At 41.2% G+C, this 23362-nt stretch overlaps 4 protein-coding genes across 10 annotated transcripts; 3 read left to right on the forward strand and 1 right to left on the reverse strand.

The window, feature by feature from the left end:
• Nucleotides 1–340: 340 nt before the first annotated feature.
• On the reverse strand, nt 341–2223 carry LOC116200937. Of its 5 annotated transcripts, none has more exons than XR_004155779.1 (2): nt 1157–2223; nt 341–735 (listed from the first exon to the last, which is right to left on the reverse strand). XR_004155779.1 is itself a non-coding variant. In XM_031531936.1 (2 exons), the coding sequence occupies exon 1, from the start codon at nt 1753–1755 to the stop codon at nt 1609–1611; it is 147 nt and encodes a 48-aa protein (XP_031387796.1). In that variant the 5' UTR covers nt 1756–1956; the 3' UTR covers nt 341–735; nt 1553–1608. The 5 variants fall into 5 exon arrangements, 2 of the variants coding, with proteins under 2 accessions (XP_031387796.1, XP_031387804.1); XR_004155778.1 differs by having other exon boundaries at nt 341–738; XR_004155777.1 differs by having other exon boundaries at nt 341–738; nt 1553–1967.
• Nucleotides 2224–2843: 620 nt separating this feature from the next.
• LOC116193640 (condensin complex subunit 1) lies at nt 2844–9431 on the forward strand. Its single transcript, XM_031522410.1, has 17 exons — nt 2844–3022; nt 3132–3445; nt 3555–3715; nt 3806–4985; nt 5104–5295; nt 5558–6205; nt 6282–6458; nt 6731–6798; nt 6879–7101; nt 7183–7282; nt 7388–7503; nt 7581–7638; nt 7825–7976; nt 8090–8291; nt 8458–8616; nt 8691–8801; nt 9261–9431. The coding sequence occupies exons 1-16, from the start codon at nt 2890–2892 to the stop codon at nt 8768–8770; spliced, it is 3963 nt and encodes a 1320-aa protein (XP_031378270.1). The 5' UTR covers nt 2844–2889; the 3' UTR covers nt 8771–8801; nt 9261–9431.
• An 8101-nt stretch (nt 9432–17532) lies between these two features.
• Nucleotides 17533–19575, forward strand: LOC116213313 (cystathionine beta-lyase, chloroplastic-like). Of its 2 annotated transcripts, none has more exons than XM_031548197.1 (7): nt 17533–18070; nt 18346–18515; nt 18593–18715; nt 18861–18931; nt 19116–19207; nt 19299–19381; nt 19464–19575. In XM_031548197.1, exons 3-7 carry the CDS (start codon nt 18647–18649, stop codon nt 19566–19568), a joined length of 420 nt encoding a protein of 139 aa, XP_031404057.1. In that variant the 5' UTR covers nt 17533–18070; nt 18346–18515; nt 18593–18646; the 3' UTR covers nt 19569–19575. The 2 variants fall into 2 exon arrangements, with proteins under 2 accessions (XP_031404057.1, XP_031404061.1); XM_031548201.1 differs by having other exon boundaries at nt 18602–18715.
• A 213-nt stretch (nt 19576–19788) lies between these two features.
• On the forward strand, nt 19789–23290 carry LOC116213279 (cystathionine beta-lyase, chloroplastic-like). 2 transcript variants are annotated; one of them, XM_031548163.1, is made up of 14 exons: nt 19828–19967; nt 20176–20198; nt 20329–20491; nt 20568–20680; nt 20834–20904; nt 21086–21177; nt 21268–21355; nt 21439–21550; nt 21739–21835; nt 21923–22004; nt 22309–22426; nt 22547–22654; nt 22745–22847; nt 22943–23290. In XM_031548163.1, exons 3-14 carry the CDS (start codon nt 20401–20403, stop codon nt 23116–23118), a joined length of 1251 nt encoding a protein of 416 aa, XP_031404023.1. In that variant the 5' UTR covers nt 19828–19967; nt 20176–20198; nt 20329–20400; the 3' UTR covers nt 23119–23290. The 2 variants fall into 2 exon arrangements, with proteins under 2 accessions (XP_031404014.1, XP_031404023.1); XM_031548154.1 differs by lacking the exon at nt 20176–20198 and having other exon boundaries at nt 19789–19967.
• The last annotated feature ends 72 nt before the right edge of the window (nt 23291–23362 follow it).

A 23362-nucleotide genomic window follows, 5' to 3' on the forward strand; every position in this document is an offset into this window, starting at 1 on the left:
GTTGCCCAGTCACATGGCCCTCATCTGCCATTGGATTGCCTCTTTCAACTAAGATCTGTCGAGATAAGGTCAGCTTCGAGCAGCAATTGTTTCGCTTCTAATGGACTCCCGATCCCCGGAACCCTTACTGTATAATATTGACCCCTAATTAGGTGAAGCTGCTAAAACGCACGAGGCATGACGACTTCTCGAATTAGGCCCAAAATGAAATCAAATCACTCTTGAAAAACCAAAAATAAAACCGAGTTCGCTGAGAACTCGGGGTGAGTGCCATTCCGTTATGTACACAGTCCAGGTCTGGACTGAAAAGCAATTTGTTTTGGCCAAACTCAGACGAGTATAATCTCCTGAAGAGACAGAATCAGAGCTTTTCGTTGCATAAGTTGATAGATAACACGAAGTCACAAACTGCTACACAGCATTTACAGAGGTAAAGAGCGAACACTCGAAAGATCATATCCACAGGATAAAACGTCTCAAGAAGTAAACAGAAACAGAGAGATCTTCAGTCAGCATAGATCTGTAGCTGCTTTTTGGATGCCCAGACGAGATTACATCTTTTACGTAACTCCTCGATAAATTTTGACAATAAAACCAAGGGCAGGGAGTTGAATACTCTCACACAAAAACTCCTTTCTCTCTTCTTCGTTTCTCAAGTCTTCAATACTTTGCAGCAACCGTCCTCTTTACAGCCACGATCCTTTACAGCTACGATCCTGATCTAATCTAACATGACTGCTGCATGCCATCAAGAGAAGGAGAGGACAATCGTGAGTACAGTAAAAAGATAACGAGAATGACTGAGTGGGTAACTATGTAATAAACAAGAAGAACAAGATAACATGACTGGAAAGGGCGTGGAGTCATTATTTAATGATGAGCCATTCTCTGCGGCAGCGAGTGAATATCAATATGCGGAAGCAAAAGCCCCTCAGCGCTGAACAAATACAGCACGGGAGGTCTACTATCTACATACATCGCACATAGTACAGCAGGGTAGGCGTATATGAGTAGATTTGTTTCCAATCTTCATAAGCAGGATCCATGTTCCTCGATATCTATTAAAATAAAGATCATCTCCAGAGTCTAAACATCCTATGATAGAAGCAATTATACAGCTGCTGGACGAACGAGAAATCCCGGCAGAAGCAGTCACCTCGTCTAAAAGAATCGAACATGAAGCGATCGAAAGGAGTCAACAGATACTAATTCTGCAGGCACGACAAGTACTACGATCTTGCTGTCTGTTGGAAACGTTAGAATTAATCCTTCCTGTGATCACTCCAGCATATGATTCATATTGGCAAATTCGGTCACTTTTCTTCATATCGACATTGTTTTGCTGTTCCATGCAATCTATCATTGATCATCAAATAGGGAGTTCAACACAATCCCAAGCATGACACCATGAACTCAGCCAAAGGAATCCATCCCATCAATCATTATTGACTTGAAGCCACTGGACAAGCTTGACAAAGAGCAGCAGCAATTGATTCGAGCTCGGCAAGGAGATGAAAAGGTATAGCATTCACAAAGAGGAGCAGCTATGTACCAAACACTAAGGAGACGAACGGGGAGGCGACCACTCAATCCCCGCACGAGTTCCGATTATCCGACATGGAAAGGGCTGATATCGCCGGATCTGAGAGAGCCGGCGACCTCGTCGGCGACGGTCAAGCAAGAAGATACCCAGCCGGTGAGTGCTATCCAAACCATCTTTGCCATCCACAGGGCGGCCCTCAACGGCAACGCCATCTGCACCCTTCCGGATCGAGAATCCGCCTGGTGAAGTGAAGAGCATGCAGAGAGGAGCTTCTATGGTGAAGGAGTTGGGGATGGAGCTGTAGGATCGGAGAAGAGGAGATTTCGAGTAGATTCAGCGGACTTTCCATGTCTGTACAAAGAAATGATGACCGGAGTAAAAGTCCGCGGCGGTGGCGGCCGGTAAACAAATTGTTAAAGGTATGGGCGGGCCCGGGCCGCTGAGACATGTCGGGTCAGCTGCCCGATTCCTTACCCGGATTTTCTCCTGAAAAATTGCCCCACTGTCTCCTAAATTGTAGAGAGTGCACCATTGGCCCCCAACTTCTGTGGAATACCAAGAAGTTCCATCAATTTGATTCGGTTTTTATTCAAAAGGGAACCGAGCTCGAGCTGAGCTTTGCAGTAGATCAAGTCGGAGCTGAATTCGATACTCGGCGAATGCAGTTGACAGCCCGATAAATCTAATATGCTATTCAGCTTTTTCGACGCTCTTTCCACTTGTAACTCATTATTATTATAAGATTGAAACTAATTTTCTCGAACTCAAGATTTCGTTCACGAGATCCAATGGAACACAGTCAATTCCGTCGATTTGATTTGGTTTCATTCAAGATCAAATAGAGTTCGAGTTGAGCTCTGCGATCAATTGAGATACATGCAAAGTCAACTCTCAATCTCAACAATTGATGGACGTGATCAAACTATTCCCTTTTTTTTTTTTACATTTTCACATCTTAAAACTCATTATTTTAGAATTGGAGCTAGCTTTCTCGAGCTCAAGCTTTCGATACTAAAGATTTGATGAAAATACAGACATCGAGCGAAATTAATATGATCGGAGCCGCGTTGTTACTAGATTAATTGACTATCACATTTAAGCTATCCGCTTGGACTTGGACTGCAATTGATCATTGAATTCGAGCCGAGTTTATGGGGCCCATGCTTGGATCGATTCGGCTCGGTCGATATGTCTATTGGAATCGGGTTTCATACTCCAGGCAAAATGGAAACCCGACCCGACTACGGCAGCCATTTTATTTTCCCGCTTTCAAATTTTCGGAGCATTTCAAAATCCTCGTCTTGCCCCCAAAACGAGAGAGAAACTCTCTCTCTCTCTCTCTCTCAATGGCTCCTCAGTTCGTCTTCCCGGCGAATCTACAAGCCCTCGAGCAAGAATGCGAAGACGGTCGCCTCTACGCACAGAATGTCGTCGACGTTGCTTCACTTCGCTCTGCCGAGCTCGAAGAATTCGTCAAAGGTTAGTTTTACCTGCTGTCCCCTCATCTCCCGAACTGGTGGGATGCATTGCCCATAAAACTGGTCGCTGATGAGAAATCGCGTAAAATGTTACATATTGACTTCGACAGGTGTTTCATTTGATCTATCGGACAAGGAGCTCTTCTGCGTGGAGGAGCAGGATGTGTTCGATAGCGTCTATTCTTTGGTTCGGGCCTTTCCCGGCCTCAGCCCGTCCTTTAAATTCAGCATCCTGGAGTGTTTGAGGTCGAATTTAAGCGTCCTTCTCCCAAGTGTGGACTCGCTCTCTCGTCAGGATGACGATGAGGCTGTGCTTGGCAACCGCACCTCCTCCTACCGTAATGCTTTCAAGATCTACACGTTCTTCCTAATCAGCATCGTGCTTGCTGAAGAGGTCGGCATCAGCTCCAGCAACAATTCGAAGGTACTCGGATAACGCCCGTGATCCCTCTCTCTCTCTCTCTCTCGACTCTTCTTTTTGGTTAGTTGTGGTTTTCAAATTTCGGTTTTAAAGCTTGCGGGTCGTGGATTAGGTGACAGCTACCACTAGGAAGAAAAAGCATGTGAACTCATGGAACTGGGAATCTCTGAGGGGACGCGTGCTTAATCTGATTGCTAACTCACTGGAGATCAACCTCGCGTTGCTCTTTGGTTCGTCTAATCCTGACGAAAATTACCTCTCGTTTGTTGTGAAGTAAGTTTCGTGATAACTATTCTCCATGAAACGCCTTTTCTTTCGCCCGTTTTCCCTGAGTACAAATATTTCATTTTTGCTATATCACAGAAACACATTTTCTATGTTTGAGAATGCTGCCCTGCTGAAAGACAGTGAGACAAAAGATGCTTTGTGCCGCATTATTGGGACCAGTGCTACTAAATACCATTACATAGAACAGTCTTGTGCCTCGGTCTTGCATTTGATTCACAAGTACGATTTTGTGGTTATCCACATGGCTGATGCTATTGCCTGGGCTGAGAAGAAATATGCCGATGGTAGTCTGGCTAGTTCTCTAATTAGAGAGGTTGGGAGAACTAATCCTAAAGACTATGTTAAAGACACGGCGGGGGCAGAAAATGTCGGCCGTTTTCTTGTTGAGCTCGCTGACAAGATGCCAAAGTTAATGTCGACCAATGTTGGTATCCTTGTGCCCCATTTTGGTGGGGAATCTTACAAAATGAGAAATGCGCTGATCGGGGTTTTGGGGAAGTTGATTGTGAAAGCCTTCAAGGATGTTGAAGGAGAGGTGAGCTCTAAGTGTGTTCGCCTTCGAGCCAAGCAAGCTATGCTGGAGATCTTGCTTGAGAGATGCCGTGATGTTTCAGCTTATACTAGGAGTCGAGTTCTTCAGGTCTGGGCTGAACTATGTGAAGTGCATTCGGTTTCAATTGGATTGTGGAATGAGGTCGCAGCAGTTGCTGCGGGAAGACTGGAGGATAAGAGTGCCATTGTGAGGAAATCAGCGTTAAACCTTCTCATTATGATGTTGCAGCATAATCCATTTGGCCCGCAACTTAGGATAGCTCCATTTGAAGCAACTTTGGAGCAGTACAAAAAGAAGCTGGCTGAACAGGAAGAAAATGCCCCTATCAAGAGTGAAGAAGATGATTTACCAACTAACAGTGATAGTTGCAATGCTGATGGAGAAATCGATAATGCGAATGCTGATAATCCGTCTCAGGACCTTGACAGCTTACCCGACAGTTATTTGTCTCAAGAAGCAGTCACTCATAAAGAAAATACTTTGCCAGATGTTGGCAACTTGGAGCAGACCAAGGCCTTGGTAGCATCGCTTGAGGCTGGCCTGAGGTTCTCCAAATGTGTAACCAGCACGATGCCCACCCTTGTACAGTTAATGGCTTCATCTTCGGCCACAGATGTAGAGAACACCATACTGTTACTGATGAGATGCAGACAGTTCCAAATTGATGGCTCAGAAGACTGTCTCAGGAAGATGTTGCCACTGGTAAAAACTTTTATGGTCTACTATATCACAAAATTTTAGATAATCCTTCGAGACAATAGCCATACGTACTCGTTATGACGACTTAAACTGATGGCGTCCAATATCACCTCTCTTGTAGGTGTTCTCCCAGGACAAATCCATCTACGAAGCAGTGGAGAATGCATTTGTGACAATCTACATTAGAAAAAGCCCTGCAGAGACTGCTAAAAATTTATTAAACCTTGCTATTGACTCAAATATTGGCGATCTTGCTGCGCTGGAATTCATTGTTGGTGCGCTGGTATCAAAAGGAGATATATCAAATAGTACGGTGTGTTCCAGTTGACATTCATCTCTCTTTATATCAATATAAGCAGTTGAAAATCATAATTGAGCAAGTTTGCATGATATTTTTTTGGAACATATGACCTCCTAGTGACTGCAATTGGAATTCTGAGTCTCGAAGTTATAGATCATAGGCTTTGGTTCTTTTCAGTTATATTTTTCTATTGTGGACTTGTTGACCCAGGTAGCCATGTTTACAGTCCATATTGATTTTGAACACCAATAATAATCTATGTTTTTTTTTGCAGATATCTGCACTGTGGGATTTCTTTTGCTTCAATGTCAGTGGAACCACAGCAGAGCAAAGTCGTGGTGCTCTTTCTGTCCTTTGCATGGCTGCAAAATCATCCCCGAGCATTCTCAGCTCTCATGTACAAGACATCATAGACATAGGATTCGGGCGTTGGGCAAAAGTTGAACCTTTGCTCTCGAGAACAGCATGTGTTGCACTTGAGAGATTGTCAGAAGAGGATAGGAAAAAGCTTCTGCTGACTAATGGTAGGAGGGTTTTTGGTCTTCTAGAGAGCCTCGTTACTGGCTTCTGGCTTTCAGAAAATGCATGGTATGCTGCTGCTGATAAAGCTATACCTGCCATTTATATACTTCATCCAACTCCAGAAACTATAGCGGTTGATCTGGTAAAGAAGTCCCTGAGTTCTGTCTGTGACTTCACCGGAGGAGATGAGCTGCAGCATGACATTGAGAATGGCAGTATGAACAACCTTGGAACAGTTGAAGTAGCAAAACTTAGTAGATTCTTATTTGTTGTCAGTCATGTTGCCATGAACCATTTGGTATATATCGAGTCATGTATTCGGAAAATCCGGAAACAAAGAGCCAAGACACAAAGAGAGGAAGCTGATAATCAAAAAGCGAATTCACTGGATGCACCAAAGGTAAGATTGCCTTCTCGAAAGATAGATTGCTCTTTTGCCTGAATGTCTTATTCTGATTGTCTCTTTTCTTTTCCAGGAAAATGGTATAAATGCTGAACTTGGTCTTGCAGCTTCTGAAGATGCATTGCTAGATTCACTTGCGGAAAGAGCTGAAGCAGAAATTGTTTCTGGCAGTTCCCCAGAGAAGAACTTAATTGGAAGCTGTGGATCCTTCCTATCAAAGCTATGTAGAAACTTTACCTTGATGCAGAAGGTGATTTTGTGAATCCTTTTCCTTTATCCATGAACGGTGGAGTCCTCGGATTAAAAGACATCCTTGGACCTCATTAATTCACGATAAAATGATTTCTTTGTTTCCATTGTTCATTGGCTCATGGAAATAAGATGTTTGCAGTATGTTTACTATTCATATGTGAATCCTTTCCCTGTTGAAATTTAAAATAATAGATTTTGATCTGCTAACTTTAAATAGATGCATAAATCCATGTATAATCGGTAAACTGATTTAATATATTGTATTTTCAGCATCCAGAATTACAGGCATCTGCAATGCTTGCACTGTGCAGGTTCATGATCATAGATGCAAGATTTTGGTAGGCCTCTCTCTCTCTCTCACATAACTGTGTAGACTAATGCAATACTTTTATGCCTAACCTTACTGTTGGAATCTCAGTGATGCTAATCTCCAGCTTCTGTTCACTGTTGTGGAAAATGCACCTTCTGAAGTTGTTCGTTCAAATTGCACCATTGCTCTTGGGGATTTGGCAGTGCGATTTCCTAATTTACTAGAACCATGGACCGAAAATATGTATGCTCGGTTACGAGATTCTTCAGTTTCTGTCAGGAAGAATGCTGTGTTGGTGCTTTCACATCTCATATTAAATGATATGATGAAGGTAGAGAGGCTAACTAATACCTTTTTCCCTTTTTCCATATTAACAATTGTTAGGGGTCTAAATATGCTATTGCTTGTCTAGGTGAAAGGTTATATAAACGAAATGGCTATCCGATTAGAGGATGGAGATGAAAGGATCTCCAATCTGGCCAAGCTTTTCTTCAATGAGTTATCTAAAAAAGGTCAGTCATAGTCTCCACCGAAGAATCTTCGTTTCCTAAGTGATTAATCATTTAGGTGTTATTCTATCTGGTTGGTTACTGAGCTATCTCTTAACATGCCTGCAGGAAGCAACCCGATATATAATTTACTTCCAGATATACTAGGCAGATTATCTGGTCAGAATTTGGAGAGAGAGTCTTTCTGCAACATTATGCAGTTTTTGATTGGTTCCATTAAGAAGGTTTGATTATGCTTCAATTACTTAACATTGTATTCACTCTCATCTGCCATTGATAATATATTTTCTCAAACAATCAGGACAAGCAAATGGAAGCTCTTGTTGAGAAGCTTTGCCATAGGTTTGGTGGAGTAACAGGTGCATGTTCAGTAATTTTTTTTTCCCCTCTTTGTTTCAGCTTTTATTCAACTGTTGGCCCTCGTTATACAGCAAGATATCTGTCAGGACGTTTGCCTCTTCCTCTGTTTTACATTGTCATAATTTGAAGCTAATTATTTATTCCCAAAAGTAGTGAATTCTCCGATAAGAGTTTTCTTCCTGCAGATGTCAGACAATGGGAATTTATTGCTTATTGTCTCTCTCAATTGACCTTCACTGAGAAGGGCATGAAGAAGCTCATCGAGTTATTTAAGACTTATGAACATGTGCTCTGTGAGGATTGCGTCATGGATCATTTTAAAAGCATACTAAGCAAGGTATTGTGGCAGCGTATTCTGATTACTTTCTATGACATTTTTACTTCAATTCCTTATTATAATTATCTTTTTGTTTTGCCTTTGTGACATTGTCTTTGATCTGAGTGAACCAGGGCAAGAAGTTCGCCAAGCCAGAACTAAAGGCATGCCTTGAGGAATTTGAAGAGAAGCTTAATAAGATCCACATGGAAAAGAAGGAACAAGAAGTTACTGCAAGAAATGCTCAGGCACATCAGCAGAAGATTGATAGCTTAAAAATTTCTGCATCTACCCGTGATTTGAATGAAGAATCTGTAGAAGCAGATCTAAGTGAAGGTTTGTACATTCATGGATGATATTTGTTTTCTTAAATGTGTCGAATTGTGTTAAAACATGAGTGCTGTCAATGGCTGTCATTAGATGATCGTTCATTATAGTTTAGAATGTAATCCTCATTGATCTTTAGTAACTAGTTTCATTTTGTATATGTTGATTAACATAGATGGGGAGGTGATCAATTCAACAACTGAAGAAACAACCCCTTCTGCAAGTGGCTCTCCGAGTTTTAAAACTGAGCCAGAAGAGTATTCTCATGCATCCAGTGAGTTGGTAGAATCAGAATCAGATGACATGGAAGTTGAATCGGTGAAATCCAGAAGAGGTACTGTGATCTTCCCAGCAGTTTATTTGTTCTGTGCTTATCTCCTCCATTAAATAGTAGTCTACGTTGTACAGGAGCCTCGAATTACAGAGCAAAGAATGCTAGTGCGAGAGGTCGGATTACCTCCTCGAGAAAGAACCGCAGGTCAAGCTGAAGGCAGATTTCTCCTCACCTCATTCCAATCTGTAAGAATGTTCATTTGTGCAATCTCATGTATTGATCCGTGTTTAATGTTTAAGATACATCTATCGGGCGAGTCAAGGACAAGTTGATAATATCATTGGGGATCTATAGAACACACCATGATTTCATCGAGAAAACTGCAAAAAATAAATCGGAGTGCCAGAGGATTCTGTCTCTTGGTATCTGTTTAATTTTCCTAATGTTTCGAAACATTGTTTGCCTGGAGATGGTTTCTTGTACTTTCTTTGTCCAAAAGTCATATTGATAATGTCAAAGAAATCATGTTCATAGATGAGTCTTTTGAACTGGAGCAAGTGAGCAATACCCTTTTCCTTTAAAGAAGTTTCTGAAATGCATATACCAAGAATGATTGTCGAAACTTTCCGGAAGTCGAGTCATGACTCGTGTTTGTATGATTTGATGTTACTGCTGCCAATATTTTACGCTTAAAACTGTTGCAGGTAGAAACGAGTGAGGAGTTGAGCTGGCCATATGATGAGAAGTCACTGTTTGTTTTGTTGAAGGAAATATTTTGGTGTGTAACATTGCCTATGTTTTGTATGTATATACCACAGCTTGTCAGTATTCATTATATGATATCTATTTCATTATAAAACGAGGCATTTTTGTTATTGTGTAGATTGCCCTAAATATGATTTTACACAATAATGTCCTTGGAATAGTATGTTCAATAGGTATCAAGTGTGACTTGATTGTGAGATCATATAATTACCGAACATTATTCCTAAATGTCCATAGTCAAAGTATTATCGTTAATTAGGACAACGATAATACGGTTAGACTAGTGTGGGTGTTAATTGATGACCAAGTCTCACAGGTCATGGATATGGAGATATCAAATCACACCACATGTATACATTAAGAGTAATGTGTATTGGACTGATCCGCCATGAGATTGCGACATGGGTTGTTACGTGACTGTCATTAGCATATCTCAAAGTGACTATAGTGTAATGGTCCTTTGACTTCAGGTCACCATGGATTCCTACATGTAATGTCGTATATTTTGATACTGTCAAACGCCACCGTAACAGGCTGGTTATAAAGATAGTTATTGGGTTTGCCACAAAGCATGGAAAAGAATGTGAGTGACCAAGATAGGATTTGTCCCTCCTACGAAACGGGAGCGATATCTCACGGCCACTTGGTGGTTAAGTCTAAAAGTGTATGCATACCCAAATGAGTCGATATAACGATATCGAGCTCATTTGTTCTGATAGACTTACCCGGTAAACCAAGAAAGAGAGATATTGAGCCATACAAGGATGTCATCGACCATGCCTTGGGCTCAATAGAGATATAGAGGACAATAAATTATATTACACGGTAATATAGGTCACGAGGTTCGTCGAGAAATTGACTTTTCGATTACTTGAGTAACAGTGATGCATTGCTAGATGCCGCTCACTGTTTGTAATATTGAAATAGAGATTTCGATATTACTATCAACGTAATTGGGAACCTACAGGGTCACACACGACGACTAAATCGACGAGATATTTTGAAACAATAAAATCGTCCAATAGAGATTAGATGATTTATTGTGCGATTGATTAATCGGATATTTAATGAGATTAAATTTGTCGATTAATTAGACTCGATTTATTAGATTAAATGGACCAAATTGATGCACGATGATTATATGGTGACACATGGCTTTTATTTGGATAGACATGTGTATGGACACATGTCACTTGGGGACATTAATTCCCCTCATCCCACATCGGCAATTCAAAGGGGAAAGCATTTCCCAAATTGCTTATAAAAAGCACTAACAGGAATGAGTTATAGATATATAGTGTGTGTATGCTTTATATGTATATATGTGAGCATATATATATAAATAATTTGAGTTGAATTGTTCAATTCAAATTAGGTCCATTAGTCTGAAAATTTCGGGTGTCGCATCAGTGTTTCTTTCGAGTGTTGGTCGCTAGCACCGCCGATCTCGAAAACTCGTCGACAAAGTCGGTGTGGATACCGGTAGAGGCGTCACGCGTGGGACGCTCGGTCGACAATTTTAAATATTCCAGGTACGCTTTTATTTACTCTTATTCTTCTAGTAGGTCTTGAGATTAGTTTCACGGGTAGGAAATTTTTTGAATTTCTGTTCCTTTTTCGCTTCCGTTGCGCCCCGTGAAACTAGCAATTGGTATCAGAGCCTAGCTAGTTAGAATCTGAGTAGATAATAACATAAAATATGATTTTATGCTTGGTACTGGTGTGATTATGTTTGATATTTGCGGTGCATGACTGTTAGACTTGGACTATGTCCTAGTTGTGTTAGTATAATAGTTATACGTGTGGACTATTATGTAATGGTTACATAATAGTGTATGGTGAGATCGATTAAATGTTAATAAAATCCCTCAAAATATTAAGTTCATATCCTTCCACCGTGTAATGCTCGTCAAGACCAAGATCGATGAGTGCGTAGACCTTGCCCTCGCAGGATGCCCTCATCTATCCTAGTAAGACGTTGTGTTTACCAGTGGGTCGGACATAACTGAGCAAGCCTAATAGGATTAGGAGTTCAGAGGCATGTAGTTGGGCATCGATCTATAAGATAGATTTGAATAAGGAGTTATTCACTCAACTAATCAAGAGTTGCATGTGATGCAATTGGGAAAGTGAATTCCCTACCTAAATAGCCAATTTGGGTGAATCAGCCCTCGCTGACTCAGAGCTTGGTGAGATATGGATCTTGAACTACTATGAGAATGATATTCTCTGAATCAATGTTCAGGGTCATTGATTTGATATAAATAGTGGAGAAGCAATATTAATAAAGTCCTCATTAAATATTGTAGTGTCATAATACTTATTTTGCATATTTTTGTGGTAGTTACCATGGCAGGGAGCACTTCTAGTATTTTCTGTTTGCGATCTGTCCTTGATAAGGACAAACTGTCAGGGAATAATTTCCTTGGTTGGTATCGAAACTTGAGAATTGTTCTCACCCAAGAAAAGAAACTATATGTCTTAGAGCAACCTCTTCTTGCGCCACCACCTGACGATACCCCCCAAGCTGAGAAAGATGCTTATAGTAAGCATCATGATGATGCCGTAAACGTCGGATGTCTCATGTTAGTCACCATGGACTCGGAGCTTCAGAAGCAACACGAGAACATGAAGGCGTACGATATGATCATGCATCTCAGGCAGCTCTATCAAGAGCAGGCCCGACATGAGAGATTCGAGATCTCTAAAGCACTTTTTCAGGCAAGGTTGACTGAGGGTAGCCCAGTGGGTCTTCATGTACTCAAGATGATTGGGTACGTCGAGACTCTGGGAATACTGGGATTTCCTCTGGGTCAAGAGTTGGCCACAAATTTAGTCCTACAGTCGCTGCCCAGCAGTTATAGTCAATTCATTATGAGCTATAATATGAATGACTACAATAAACCATTGCCTGAACTGCTTAACATGTTGAGAACAGCTGAGCATGATATCAGCAAGGGGATGTCCGTTCTAATGGTCCAAGGGACCAAAAGAAAGGGCAAGGGCAAGAGTAAAGGCAAGAAGGCTAAAGGTGCATCCAAGTTTGACTTGGGTGCGTTGAAGCCTAAAGCCAAGGTGGCGAAGGATGATTATTGCTTCCATTGTGGCAACACTGGACATTGGAAGCGGAATTGTAAGGTATACTTAGAAGAGTTGAAGAAGAAGAAGGGAAGTGAGACTTCCACTTCAGGTATCCATGTTATAGAGATTAATGTATCTACTACTTCTACATCTTGGGTATTAGATACCGGGTGTGGTGCTCATATTTGTGGAAATATGCAGGACCTAAGGGACAGTAGATTGTTAGCAAAGGGCGAGGTGGACCTACGAGTTGGAAATGGAGCAAGAGTTGCTGCATTAACTGTAGGGATTATCACCTGTCTTTGCCTACTGGGCTAGTATTAGATCTTAACGACTGTTATTATGTACCTGCTATTAGTAGAAACACTGTTTCTTGTTTGGACAAGAGGGATTTTGTTTCACTATCATAACAAGTGTTGTTCTATGTACATGAAGATTAGTTATAGGCAGTGCACATTTTAGTAATGGTCTGTATGTTCTTGATCTAGATACGCCTATTTATAATGTGGAAACCAAACGGCTCAAATCTAATGATTCGAACGACCGACTTACCTCTGGCATTGTCGTTTAGGCCATATTAGCGAGAATCGCATCTCTAGACTCCATAAGGATGGATTATTGGACTCGTTTGATTTAGAATCGATCAAGACATGCGAACCTTGCTTAATGGGGAAAATTGACTAAGGCCCCTTTTACCGGGAAAAGTGAGCGAGCTACTGATCATCTGGCTCTCATACATACCGATGTATGTGGACCAGTGACAAGCTTGCTAGAGGTGGGTATCTCTACTTCATTACATTTACTGATGATTTTCAGTAGATTTGGATATGTGTTTGATGAAACACAAATCTGAATCCTTTGAAAAGTTCAAAGAATTTAAGAATGAAGTGGAGAATCAGTTGGGTAAGAATATTAAAGTTCTTCGATCATCGAGGAGGTGAATATTTGAGCTATGAGTTCGCTGACTATCTTAAACAGTGTGGGATTTTATCTCAACTGACTCCACCTGGAACACCATAGTGGAATGTGTAGCAGAGAGGAGGAATCGAACTTTATTAGATATGGTTCGATCTTTGATGAGTCATGCAAACTTACCTCTCCTTCTGGGGATATGCTCTACAGACCACTGCTCTCATATTAAACAAGCTCCGTCGAAATCAGTTGAAAAGACACCATATGAGATGTGGTATGGGAAGAGTCCCAAGATGTCTTTTCTAAAGATATGGGGTTGCGAAACTTATGTGAAGAGATTATCTTCGGATAAGCTTGGCCCTAAATCGGACAAATGTTACTTTGTGGGGTATCCTAGGAAACTCAAGGATACTATTTCTATAATCCCATCGAGGGCAAAGTGTTTTTTTGCTCGAACTGCGGTATTCCTTGAGAAAGAGTTTCTCTCAAAGGAACTAGTGGGAGAAAATTAGAACTTGGGGAAGTTCTACCACAAAATTGACATTGACCAATCGACGGGTGAGGTTGCAAGACAAGTACCACAAGATGTTGTGGCACAATCTTCTGCACATGTGACACAGGAGTCTCGCAGGTCTAGTAGGATACGTCATGAGCCCGAGAGATATGGATTTCTCGTGACTCAAAACAATGACGTTTGCTCATAGATGATGATGAGCCTACAACCTATGCGGAAGCCGTAATAGGCCCTAACTCTGAGAAATGGCTAGTGGCCATGAGATCTGAGATGGAGTCCATGTACACTAACCAAGTATGGACTTTGGTTGATCCACCTGAAGGGGCAAAACCCTGGGTGTAAGTGGGTCTTCAAGAAGAAGACTGACATGGACGTAATGTGATTACCTTTAAGGGCCGACTTGTGGCAAAAGGTTTCAGACAAGTTCATGTGGTGTTGACTATGACGAAACTTTTTCCCCGGTGGCTATGCTTAAATCCATAAGGATCTTGCTTGCATTGCAATTGCAGCTTATTATGATTATGAGATCTGGCAAATGGATGTCAAAACTGCTTTCCTGAACGGAAATCTCCTCGAGGATGTGTATATGACGCAACCTGAGAGTTTTGTCGATCCACATAGTGCCGAAAAGGTTTGTAAGCTACAACGGTCTATTTATGGGCTGAAGCAAGCTTCTAGGAGCTGGATCTTCGTTTTGATGATGCAATCAAAGAGTTTGGTTTCATCAAGAATGAAGATGAACCTTTGTTTACAAGAAGGTTAGTGGGAGCATAGTAATCTTCCTGGTGTTATATGTAATATGACATACTTCTGATAGGGAATGACATTCCTTCCCTACAGTCTGTAAAGACTTGGTTGGGAAGGTGTTTCTCTATGAAGGACTTAGGCGAAGCTACCTACGTGCTAGGTATTAGGATCTATAGAGATAGATCTAGGAGACTGCTTAGCCTAAGTCAGAGTGCATACATAGATAAAGTGCTTCGGCGTTTTAGCATGCATGATTCTAAGAAAGGGTCGCTGCCTATGTTACATGGCATAAGCCTTTCGAAGGCTCAGAGTCCTTCTACTCGAGAGGAGAGGGACCGCATGAATAGGATTCCATATGCGTCAGCTATTGGATCCATCATGTATGCTATGTTATGCACTCGATCAGATGTCTCGTATGCTTTGAGTATGACGAGTCGATACCAATCAGATCCAGGTGAAAGACACTGGATTGCAGTAAAGAACATCCTTAAGTACTTACGAAGGACTAAGGAGATGTTTTTGGTATATGGAGGCGAGAAGAGCTCGTTGTAAGAGGTTACACCGATGCTAGCTTCCAGACCGATAAGGACGACAGTAGATCGCAGTCAGGGTATGTGTTCTGCCTGAATGGAGGTGCTGTGAGTTGGAAGAGTTCCAAACAGGAGACAGTAGCCGATTCTACCACAGAGGCCGAGTATATTGCTGCCTCTAACGCTGCAAAGAGGCCGTTTGGATCAAGAAGTTCGTGACAGAACTTGTTGTGGTTCCTAGCATCGCAGACCCAGTGGATCTCTATTGTGACAACAATGGAGCCATTGCGCAAGCTAAGGAACCCATGTCTCACCAGCGATCCAAACATATACTCAGGCGCTTCCATCTCATTCGCGAGATCATCGACAGAGGAGATGTGAAGATATGCAGAATACCAACAGATGAGAATCTCGCAGATCCACTTACGAAGCCTCTTGTGCAACGCAAGCACGAGGCTCACACTAGATTTATTGGCATAAGACATATGCCAGATTGGCTCTAGTGCAAGTGGGAGATTGTTGGGAATTGGTGTATGCCCTAGAGGCAATCTATAATCAGTTCTGTAATATGATATCTATTTCATTATAAAACGAGGCATTTCTGTTATTGTGTAGATTGTGCTAAATATGATTTTACACAATAATGTCCTTGGAATAGTATGTTCAATAGGCATCAAGTGTGACTTGATTGTGAGATCATATAATTACCGAACATTATTCCTAAATGTCCATAGTCAAAGTATTATCGTTAATTAGGACAACGATAATACGGTTAGACTTGTGGGTGTTAATTGATGACCAGTCTCACAGGTCATGGATATGGAGATATCAAATCACACCACATGTATACATTAAGAGTAATGTGTATTAGACTGATCCGCCCTGAGATTGCTACATGGGTTGTTACGTGACTGTCATTAGCATATCTCAAAGTGACTATAGTGTAATAGTCCTTTGACTTGAGGTCACCATGGATTCCTACATGTAATGTCGTATATTTTGATACTGTCAAACGCCACCGTAACAGGCTGGTTATAAAGATAGTTATTGGGTATGCCACAAAGCATGGAAAGAATGTGAGTGACCAAGATAGGATTTGTCCCTCCTACGAACGGGAGCGATATCTCACGGCCACTTGGTGGTTAAGTCTAAAAGTGTATGCATACCCAAATGAGTCGATATAACGATATCGAGCTCATTTGTTCTGATAGACTTACCCGGTAAACCAAGAAAGAGAGATATGAGCCATACAAGGATGTCATCGACCATGCATTGGGCTCAATAGAGATATAGAGGACAATGGATTATATTACACGGTAATATAGGTCACGAGGTTCGTCGCGAAATTGACTTTTCGATTACTTGAGTAACAGTGATGCATTGCTAGATGCCGCTCACTGTTTGTAATATTGAAATAGAGATTTCGATATTACTATCAACGTAATTGGGAACCTACAGGGTCACACACGACGACTAAATCGACGAGATATTTTGAAACAATAAAATCGTCTAATAGAGATTAGATGATTTATTGTGCGATTGATTAATCGGATATTTAATGAGATTAAATTTGTCGATTAATTAGACTCGATTTATTAGATTAAATGGACCAAATTGATACACGATTAATATGGTGACACATGGCTTTTATTTGGATTGACATGTGTATGGACACATGTCACTTGGGGACATTAATTCCCCTCATCCCACATCGGCAATTCAAAGGGAAGCATTTCCCAAATTGCTTATAAAAAGCCAACAGGAATGGGTTATAGATATATAGTGTGTGTATGCTTTATATGTATATATGTGAGCATATATATAATAATATTTGAGTTGAATTGTTCAATTCAAATTAGGTCCATTAGTCTGAAAATTTCGGGTGTCGCATCAGTGTTTCTTTCGAGTGTTGGTCGCTAGCACCGCCGATCTCGAAAACTCGTCGACAAAGTCGGTGTGGATACCGGTAGAGGCGTCACGCGTGGGACGCTCGGTCGACAATTTTAAATATTCCAGGTACGCTTTTATTTACTCTTATTCTTCTAGTAGGTCTTGGAATTAATTTCACGGGTAGGAAATTTTTTGAATTTCTGTTCCTTTTTCGCTTCCGTTGCGCCCCGTGAAACTAGCACTATCACCACAAGCGGATTCATTAACAAATAGTTATTGACGAGTACTACTCTTGTAAGCGGACTCAATAACAAATAAGGGATAGAGTATTGAGAAAAAAAGAGGAATTTAAGATTGCGAGAAAATTTTAACTATGGAATCATTTTCTCGGGAATATAGAAAGAGATTTGAGATTTTTGTGTTTGGTAAGTGTAGTGAATTAATGGGAGAATTGAGTAATAGTATAATTTTAAATTTATTTATGTGAGTTAACACGTGGATTGCAATGTTATTCTAAGAATACCATATGTCTCTGAATCTAATCTGTAAAAATAGGTGGAACAATAGATTTTCATGGAAAAGTTAAAGCTTTTTTCCACAATTCAAACGGCCTATAATTAGGATTAAAACTTTTTATCCAGGGACGTGAAAATAGGTAAAAATAGATTAACTAACTAAGATTCAAACTATCTCCTAAGAAAATACATAATTAGGATTTAAGAGATAAGAAACAGAAAATTAGGGTTAAATAGGATTTTCCTTCCGTGGGTCCATAAAAAAATAGGATCTTCCTGAGAATGTTTTAACTATTCCAGGATTTATTTTTTTTTGGGTAATAAACTATTTATTCCAGGATTCAAACAGCCCATAACAGGATTCTTTACCAACCAAGCAACCCCTCATTGGTACCGTTACCCCCAAGCTTTTCTTGTATAAAAATGCTCTCCCGCGACTCCATTGCCGTTGCTGCTTCACCGTCCCCAACCTTCCTCCTCATTCCTCTGAAATGGCCGCACTCTCCTCTGTCTCTCTCCGTTCCCTCGTCAGCCCCGTCTCCAATGAGCTCGACGACCATGTAAGTGCTTCACTCCATGTTTCAGAAATCTTCCATGCTCGGTGCTGCCATGCAGTTTCAGAAAATTATCATGATTACCTTCTTGAGTGAGCATAGCTCTATTCAGAACCCTTTTTTTCTTCCGAGCTCTAGACCAAGTTCTCTTAGCAAGCTGTGATTTTTTTTGTCCGTTGTTCTTCCGCTGCTCGCAGAATCTGGATAAGTTTTCGGTGCTTGGTCGAATGGTGTTCCTGGAATCTGGATGTTGATTCTGATTCTATTGGGTGCTTCTGCAGGTCTTTGGGTCTGCCAAGCCCCCCTTCGAGTTTCCAGTTCAAGAAGGAAGTGAACTTGGTGGGAAAGAGATCGGTGTCGTTTAAGAAGCTCGTACCAAACTGTTCGAGGGACTGAGGGATGGATGTGACCACTTCTGCTTTGGTGGACAATGTAGCTGAATGTGCAAATGGTCGGTCTTATATTTCCGCATCCCGCTTTATATGTTGTAGTATTGGAGCTTACGCTTATTGGTTAGCTTACATGTAGTTGTTGCAGATATTGATGTAAAAGAGCCGAGCATATCGACGTTACTGCTGAATTATGAAAACAAGTTTGATCCTTATGGTTCTACGAGTACGCCACTTTATCAGACTTGCTACATTCAAGCAGGTGCATATGTTGAAATATCTCTCCATGGATTGCACCTTAGGACTATAATAAGCATAAATTTTGGCAATAGTAAAGGTTGATCTTCCTTGGCTTCTTAATTTAAACTCAAGACTTCCTAATATGTTCTTGGTGATTTATGTCTTAGTCTTCAGCAACAGAATCCGGTCCGTACGATTACAACAGAGGTGGGAATCCCACCAGGGATGCTCTTGAAAGGTATGATTTTGCTCGTCTTCATACATATATAATGCTTACGGTCCTCTCAATTTCGACCCTACTCGTCTCTCTCTCCCCCCTTTTCGATTGATTGTTGTTGGATTGTCATACACTTCATTCTTTTCATTTTCTGGGTTTTATTTTCTTTATATGTTGGCGCTGATTTTTGAAATATAATCCCAAGAGTCCTAGCAAAGCTCGACAAAGCAGATCATGCATTTTGCTTCACAAGTGGGATGGCTGCTTTAGCTACTGTCACCCATCTTGTTGGCGCAGGTACTTTGCTTCATACAACCTCGTTGGGCAAACTCACTTAGGCTTAGCCAGCTCAATACTTTCTGTATTAACGGTTATGACATTGTTTCAGGTGAAGAGATCGTTGCAGGAGATGATATGTATGGTGGCTCTGATCGGTTATTGTCAAAAGTAACCCCTAAAAATGGCATAGTGGTGAAGTTAATATTTCGTTTCCTTCCTTCTCCTTAGTGTTTGGCCATCGAAGTACATGCTGATCATGTTCAACGTGTTGCAGGCGGGTAAATTCATCCGACCTAGACGAGATTGCTTCTGCTGTTGGTCCCAAGACCAAACTTGTGTGGATAAAAAGCCCCACCAACCCGAGAATACAAATTTCTGATATTCGTGTAACCAATCTTGCTCTTTCTTATAACTCCTGGAATGGAATGTAATGCGATTTTATGACTTAGAGATAAAAAATGAACTAGAGATAAATTGTGTTCTAATCAAAGAGAAGGGGGGGAAAAAATTGGTCAGGTTCATTCAATTTCAGGATGAGTCAATGAGTCAAACTCAACGAGTCAAGCCTGGAGCGACAAGGAAGGTTTGGTTCTATGCGCCCGGTGCACCATAAACCCACTATTTCTTTCTCATGAGAGATGCTCTCCCTCCCAGCAAGCGCTCTGAATTGCCTCACCGTCCCAAGCCTTCCTCCCCGTTCCTCTGAAAAATGGCCGCACTCTCCTCTGTCTCTCTCCGTTCTCTCGTCGGCCCCGTCTCCACTGATCTCGACGACCGTGTAAGTCTAATTCTTGGCCGCTTCCCTCCGTGTTTCAGACATCCTCCTTGTTTGGTGCCGCCATGGAGTTTCAGAAAAATTATTACGATTAGCTTCTCGAGTGAGCACAGCTCGATGCTACTATGGCTCTATTCAGAACCCTTCTCTTCTTCCGAGCTCCAGACCGAGTTCTCTTAGCAAGCTGTGATTTTCATTTTTCCCCTTTCAGTTTTGTTAGCTCGCCAATTCCTGGTTAGTAGCTGCTGCCGCCCGGTTGTCCGTTGGTCTTCTTCCGCTGCTCGCAGAATCTGGTTAAGGTTTTGGTGCTTGGTCGAATGGTGTTACTCGATGTTGATTCTTCTTCTATTGGGTGCTTCTGCAGGACTTTGGGTCCGCCAAATCCCCTTCGAGTTTCCAGTTCAAGAAGGAAGTGAATTTGGTGGGAAAGAGATTGATGTTGTCTAAAAAACTCGTACCTCACTGTTCGAAGGACAGAGAGATGGATGTGAGCACCTCTGCTTTGGTGGAAGGTGTAGCTGTAAATGGTCAGTCTTTATGTTTCTGTGCCCCGCTTGTTTTTGAGCTCCTGTTCATTGGTTAGCTTACATGTAGTTGTTGCAGATGTTGATGTGAAGGAGCCGAGCATATCGACGTTACTGATGAATTTTGAGAGTAAGTATGATCCTTATGGTGCTATCAGTACGCCACTTTACCAGACAGCTACATTCAAGCAGGTACATGTGTTGAGATATCCATCCATTGATTGCGCTTTAGGACTATAATAAGCACAATATGGTTGCAGTTTTGGCATTAGTAAAGGTTGGTCTTACTTGGCTTCTTATTTTAACTCAGACTTCCTAATATGTTCATGGTGATTTATGTTTTAGCCTTCAGCAACAGAAAATGGTCCATACGATTACACCAGAAGTGGAAACCCCACTAGGGATGCCCTTGAAAGGTGTGATTTTGCTTATCTTCTTATGTAATGCATAGCAGTTCTCTCAATGTTGTGGTTACTCGTCTCTCTCTCCTCATTTTTTTTAAATTTATTGTAGCTTTGGTGCGACCCACTTCGTTCTTTTCATTTTCTGGGTTTTATTTCTTTATATGTTGACACTGATTTTTGAAATTACTCCCAGCCTTCTATCAAAGCTTGACAAAGCAGATCGTGCATTTTGCTTCACAAGTGGGATGGCTGCTTTAGCTGCTGTCACCCATCTTCTTGGAGCAGGTGCTTTGCTTCAAACAACTCGTTGGGCAAACTCACTTAAGTTTAGCCAGCTCAATACTTTTTGTAGTAATAGTTATGACATTGTTTCAGGTGAAGAGATCATTGCCGGAGATGATATCTATGGTGGCTCTGATCGATTATTGTCACAAGTAACTCCTAAAACTAGCATAGTGGTCAAGTTAGTATTTAGTTTCCTTTTTTTTCCTCTTTGTTACCTTTTGGCCATTGAACTACATGCTGATCACATTCATGGTGTTGCAGACGGGTAAATACAAGTGACCTAGATGAGGTTGCTTCTGCTGTTGGTCCCAAGACCAAACTTGTGTGGATAGAAAGCCCAACCAACCCAAGAATACAAGTTTCTGATATTCGTGTAACCAATCTTGCTCTTACTTATTACCTTTATGGTATCCTGGAATGGAAGAATATGTGATTTTATGACTTTATAATTTATTAGTATTTTACCATTCCATTCAATGATAAGTTTGTTTTGCCAAACGGGCCATTACTTCTTTCTAATGGTTATATCCACAGTCTCTAATGACAAATACTTACCTCCAGAAAATTGCAGAAATTGCTCACGCCCAGGGTGCACTTCTTTTGGTGGATAATAGTATAATGTCGCCCGTCTTATCACAGCCTCTGCAACTTGGAGCAGGTGCCAAGAATATTACTTTTGATGTAGTTGAAATTCAATTAAGCTGCAATTATGCTATTTCACTCTGTCTTGTTGGCATACTTGCAGATATTGTCATGCATTCTGCTACTAAATTCATATCTGGGCATAGTGATGTCATGGCTGGTGTGCTTGCAGTGAAAGGGGAGAGGTATGAATCGTTCGGCCTACTTAGATAATGTGAAACCCAAACCTTTATGCTCTGATAACATTACTTCTGGAAGAGGGATGTATTAAGTACATTGGTTTCCAAGTAATGGCATTCTTCTGTGAATCCACTTTAACGTGGTGGTCATTATCTCATGCTAGCAGTGCCTATACCCGTCCTTGTATTTCATCTTTTCATTGAAATGATCTTGCTTCCCAAGAAGTGCAGAACATTATCATTCAGCTTAATTTGACTACTGAATATCTTCACGTTGTCATGACTTCTCTGTTTTCCGATAAACCTCCAGCTTGGCCAAACAAATATACTTCCTGCAAAATGCAGAAGGCTCTGGTTTGGCCCCGTTCGACTGTTGGATCTGCCTACGAGGTATCAAGACCATGGCATTGCGCATTGAAAAGCAGCAGGTCATATTTCGTTTTCATATTATTCTTTTTTTTTAATATAATATATATATGTGTGTGTGTTTACCCACTTATATGTTCGGCCTCCCGTCTTAAAATCGGTGCTCCCTCTCTTTCTTGCAGGAGAATGCACAGAAGATAGCTGAATTTCTATCTTCCCATGCGCGAGTGAAAAAAGTAAACTATGCCGGTCTTCCCAATCATCCTGGCCGGTCGTTACACTATTCTCAGGTTCCTACACTCTTCTTCTAGTTATAGAAACTGAAAGATGCTTGTTATTTAACTTCTCTGAAAAGAAAGTAATGAGGTTTGTGTCTGCAGGCTAAGGGTGCAGGATCCGTACTGAGCTTCATTACAGGATCAGTGCCGCTCTCAAAGCATATCGTTGAGACTACCAAGTACTTCAGCATAACCGTTAGCTTTGGTAAGAGCTCATGAGATATACTGTGGTACTATAACTAAATTAGAATAAACCTCTCATTGCCTTTCATGGTGTAATTTTGATTTCTCTATCCGCAGGGAGTGTGAAGTCTCTCATAAGCATGCCCTGCTTCATGTCCCATGCGAGCATACCGGCTGCAGTCCGCGAGGCTAGAGGCTTAACAGAAGACCTCATTCGAATTTCCGTTGGGATTGAGGATGTTGATGATCTGATTTCTGACTTGGACAATGCCCTCAATACAGGGCCATTATAGTTGCTGTCCGAGGACTTATCTCTCTTGTCCATGTTTTGGATCGCCACTCTCACATTCCCAGTTCAGAGCTCGTCTTGCACTTCTGATTGTTGTAGACAGTGATTTGTCTCCTTTTAGTGAGAATTTTGCATTGCGTAATGTATTTTATCTTTAATAATTTTGGTTTAGCAAACTGTGCAGTTTCACCAGGAAATGGTTCAGACGCGCATGCCAGATGATTTCGAGATCCGGATATTTGCACAAT

The sequence above is a fragment of the Punica granatum genome, chromosome 1, assembly GCF_007655135.1.
Source record: "Punica granatum isolate Tunisia-2019 chromosome 1, ASM765513v2, whole genome shotgun sequence".
Taxonomy (NCBI): Eukaryota; Viridiplantae; Streptophyta; class Magnoliopsida; order Myrtales; family Lythraceae; genus Punica; species Punica granatum.

What these genes read in the sequence shown, in the direction of transcription:
- LOC116200937 (XM_031531936.1), bottom strand. Translation starts at nt 1,755, where the DNA reads ATGGCGTTGCCGTTGAGGGCCGCCCTGTGGATGGCAAAGATGGTTTGG.
- LOC116213279 (XM_031548154.1), top strand. Translation starts at nt 19,899, where the DNA reads ATGGCCGCACTCTCCTCTGTCTCTCTCCGTTCTCTCGTCGGCCCCGTC. An exon ending in CCACTGATCTCGACGACCGT is followed by an intron (nt 19,968 to 20,328) that starts GTAAGTCTAATT and finishes GTGCTTCTGCAG; the next exon opens with GACTTTGGGTCCGCCAAATC. An exon ending in GCCTCTGCAACTTGGAGCAG is followed by an intron (nt 21,836 to 21,922) that starts GTGCCAAGAATA and finishes GCATACTTGCAG; the next exon opens with ATATTGTCATGCATTCTGCT.
- LOC116193640 (XM_031522410.1), top strand. Translation starts at nt 2,890, where the DNA reads ATGGCTCCTCAGTTCGTCTTCCCGGCGAATCTACAAGCCCTCGAGCAA. An exon ending in TCAGGAAGATGTTGCCACTG is followed by an intron (nt 4,986 to 5,103) that starts GTAAAAACTTTT and finishes CCTCTCTTGTAG; the next exon opens with GTGTTCTCCCAGGACAAATC. An exon ending in TATTAAATGATATGATGAAG is followed by an intron (nt 7,102 to 7,182) that starts GTAGAGAGGCTA and finishes TTGCTTGTCTAG; the next exon opens with GTGAAAGGTTATATAAACGA.
- LOC116213313 (XM_031548197.1), top strand. Translation starts at nt 18,647, where the DNA reads ATGAAAACAAGTTTGATCCTTATGGTTCTACGAGTACGCCACTTTATC. An exon ending in ACCAGGGATGCTCTTGAAAG is followed by an intron (nt 18,932 to 19,115) that starts GTATGATTTTGC and finishes TATAATCCCAAG; the next exon opens with AGTCCTAGCAAAGCTCGACA. An exon ending in CACCCATCTTGTTGGCGCAG is followed by an intron (nt 19,208 to 19,298) that starts GTACTTTGCTTC and finishes ACATTGTTTCAG; the next exon opens with GTGAAGAGATCGTTGCAGGA.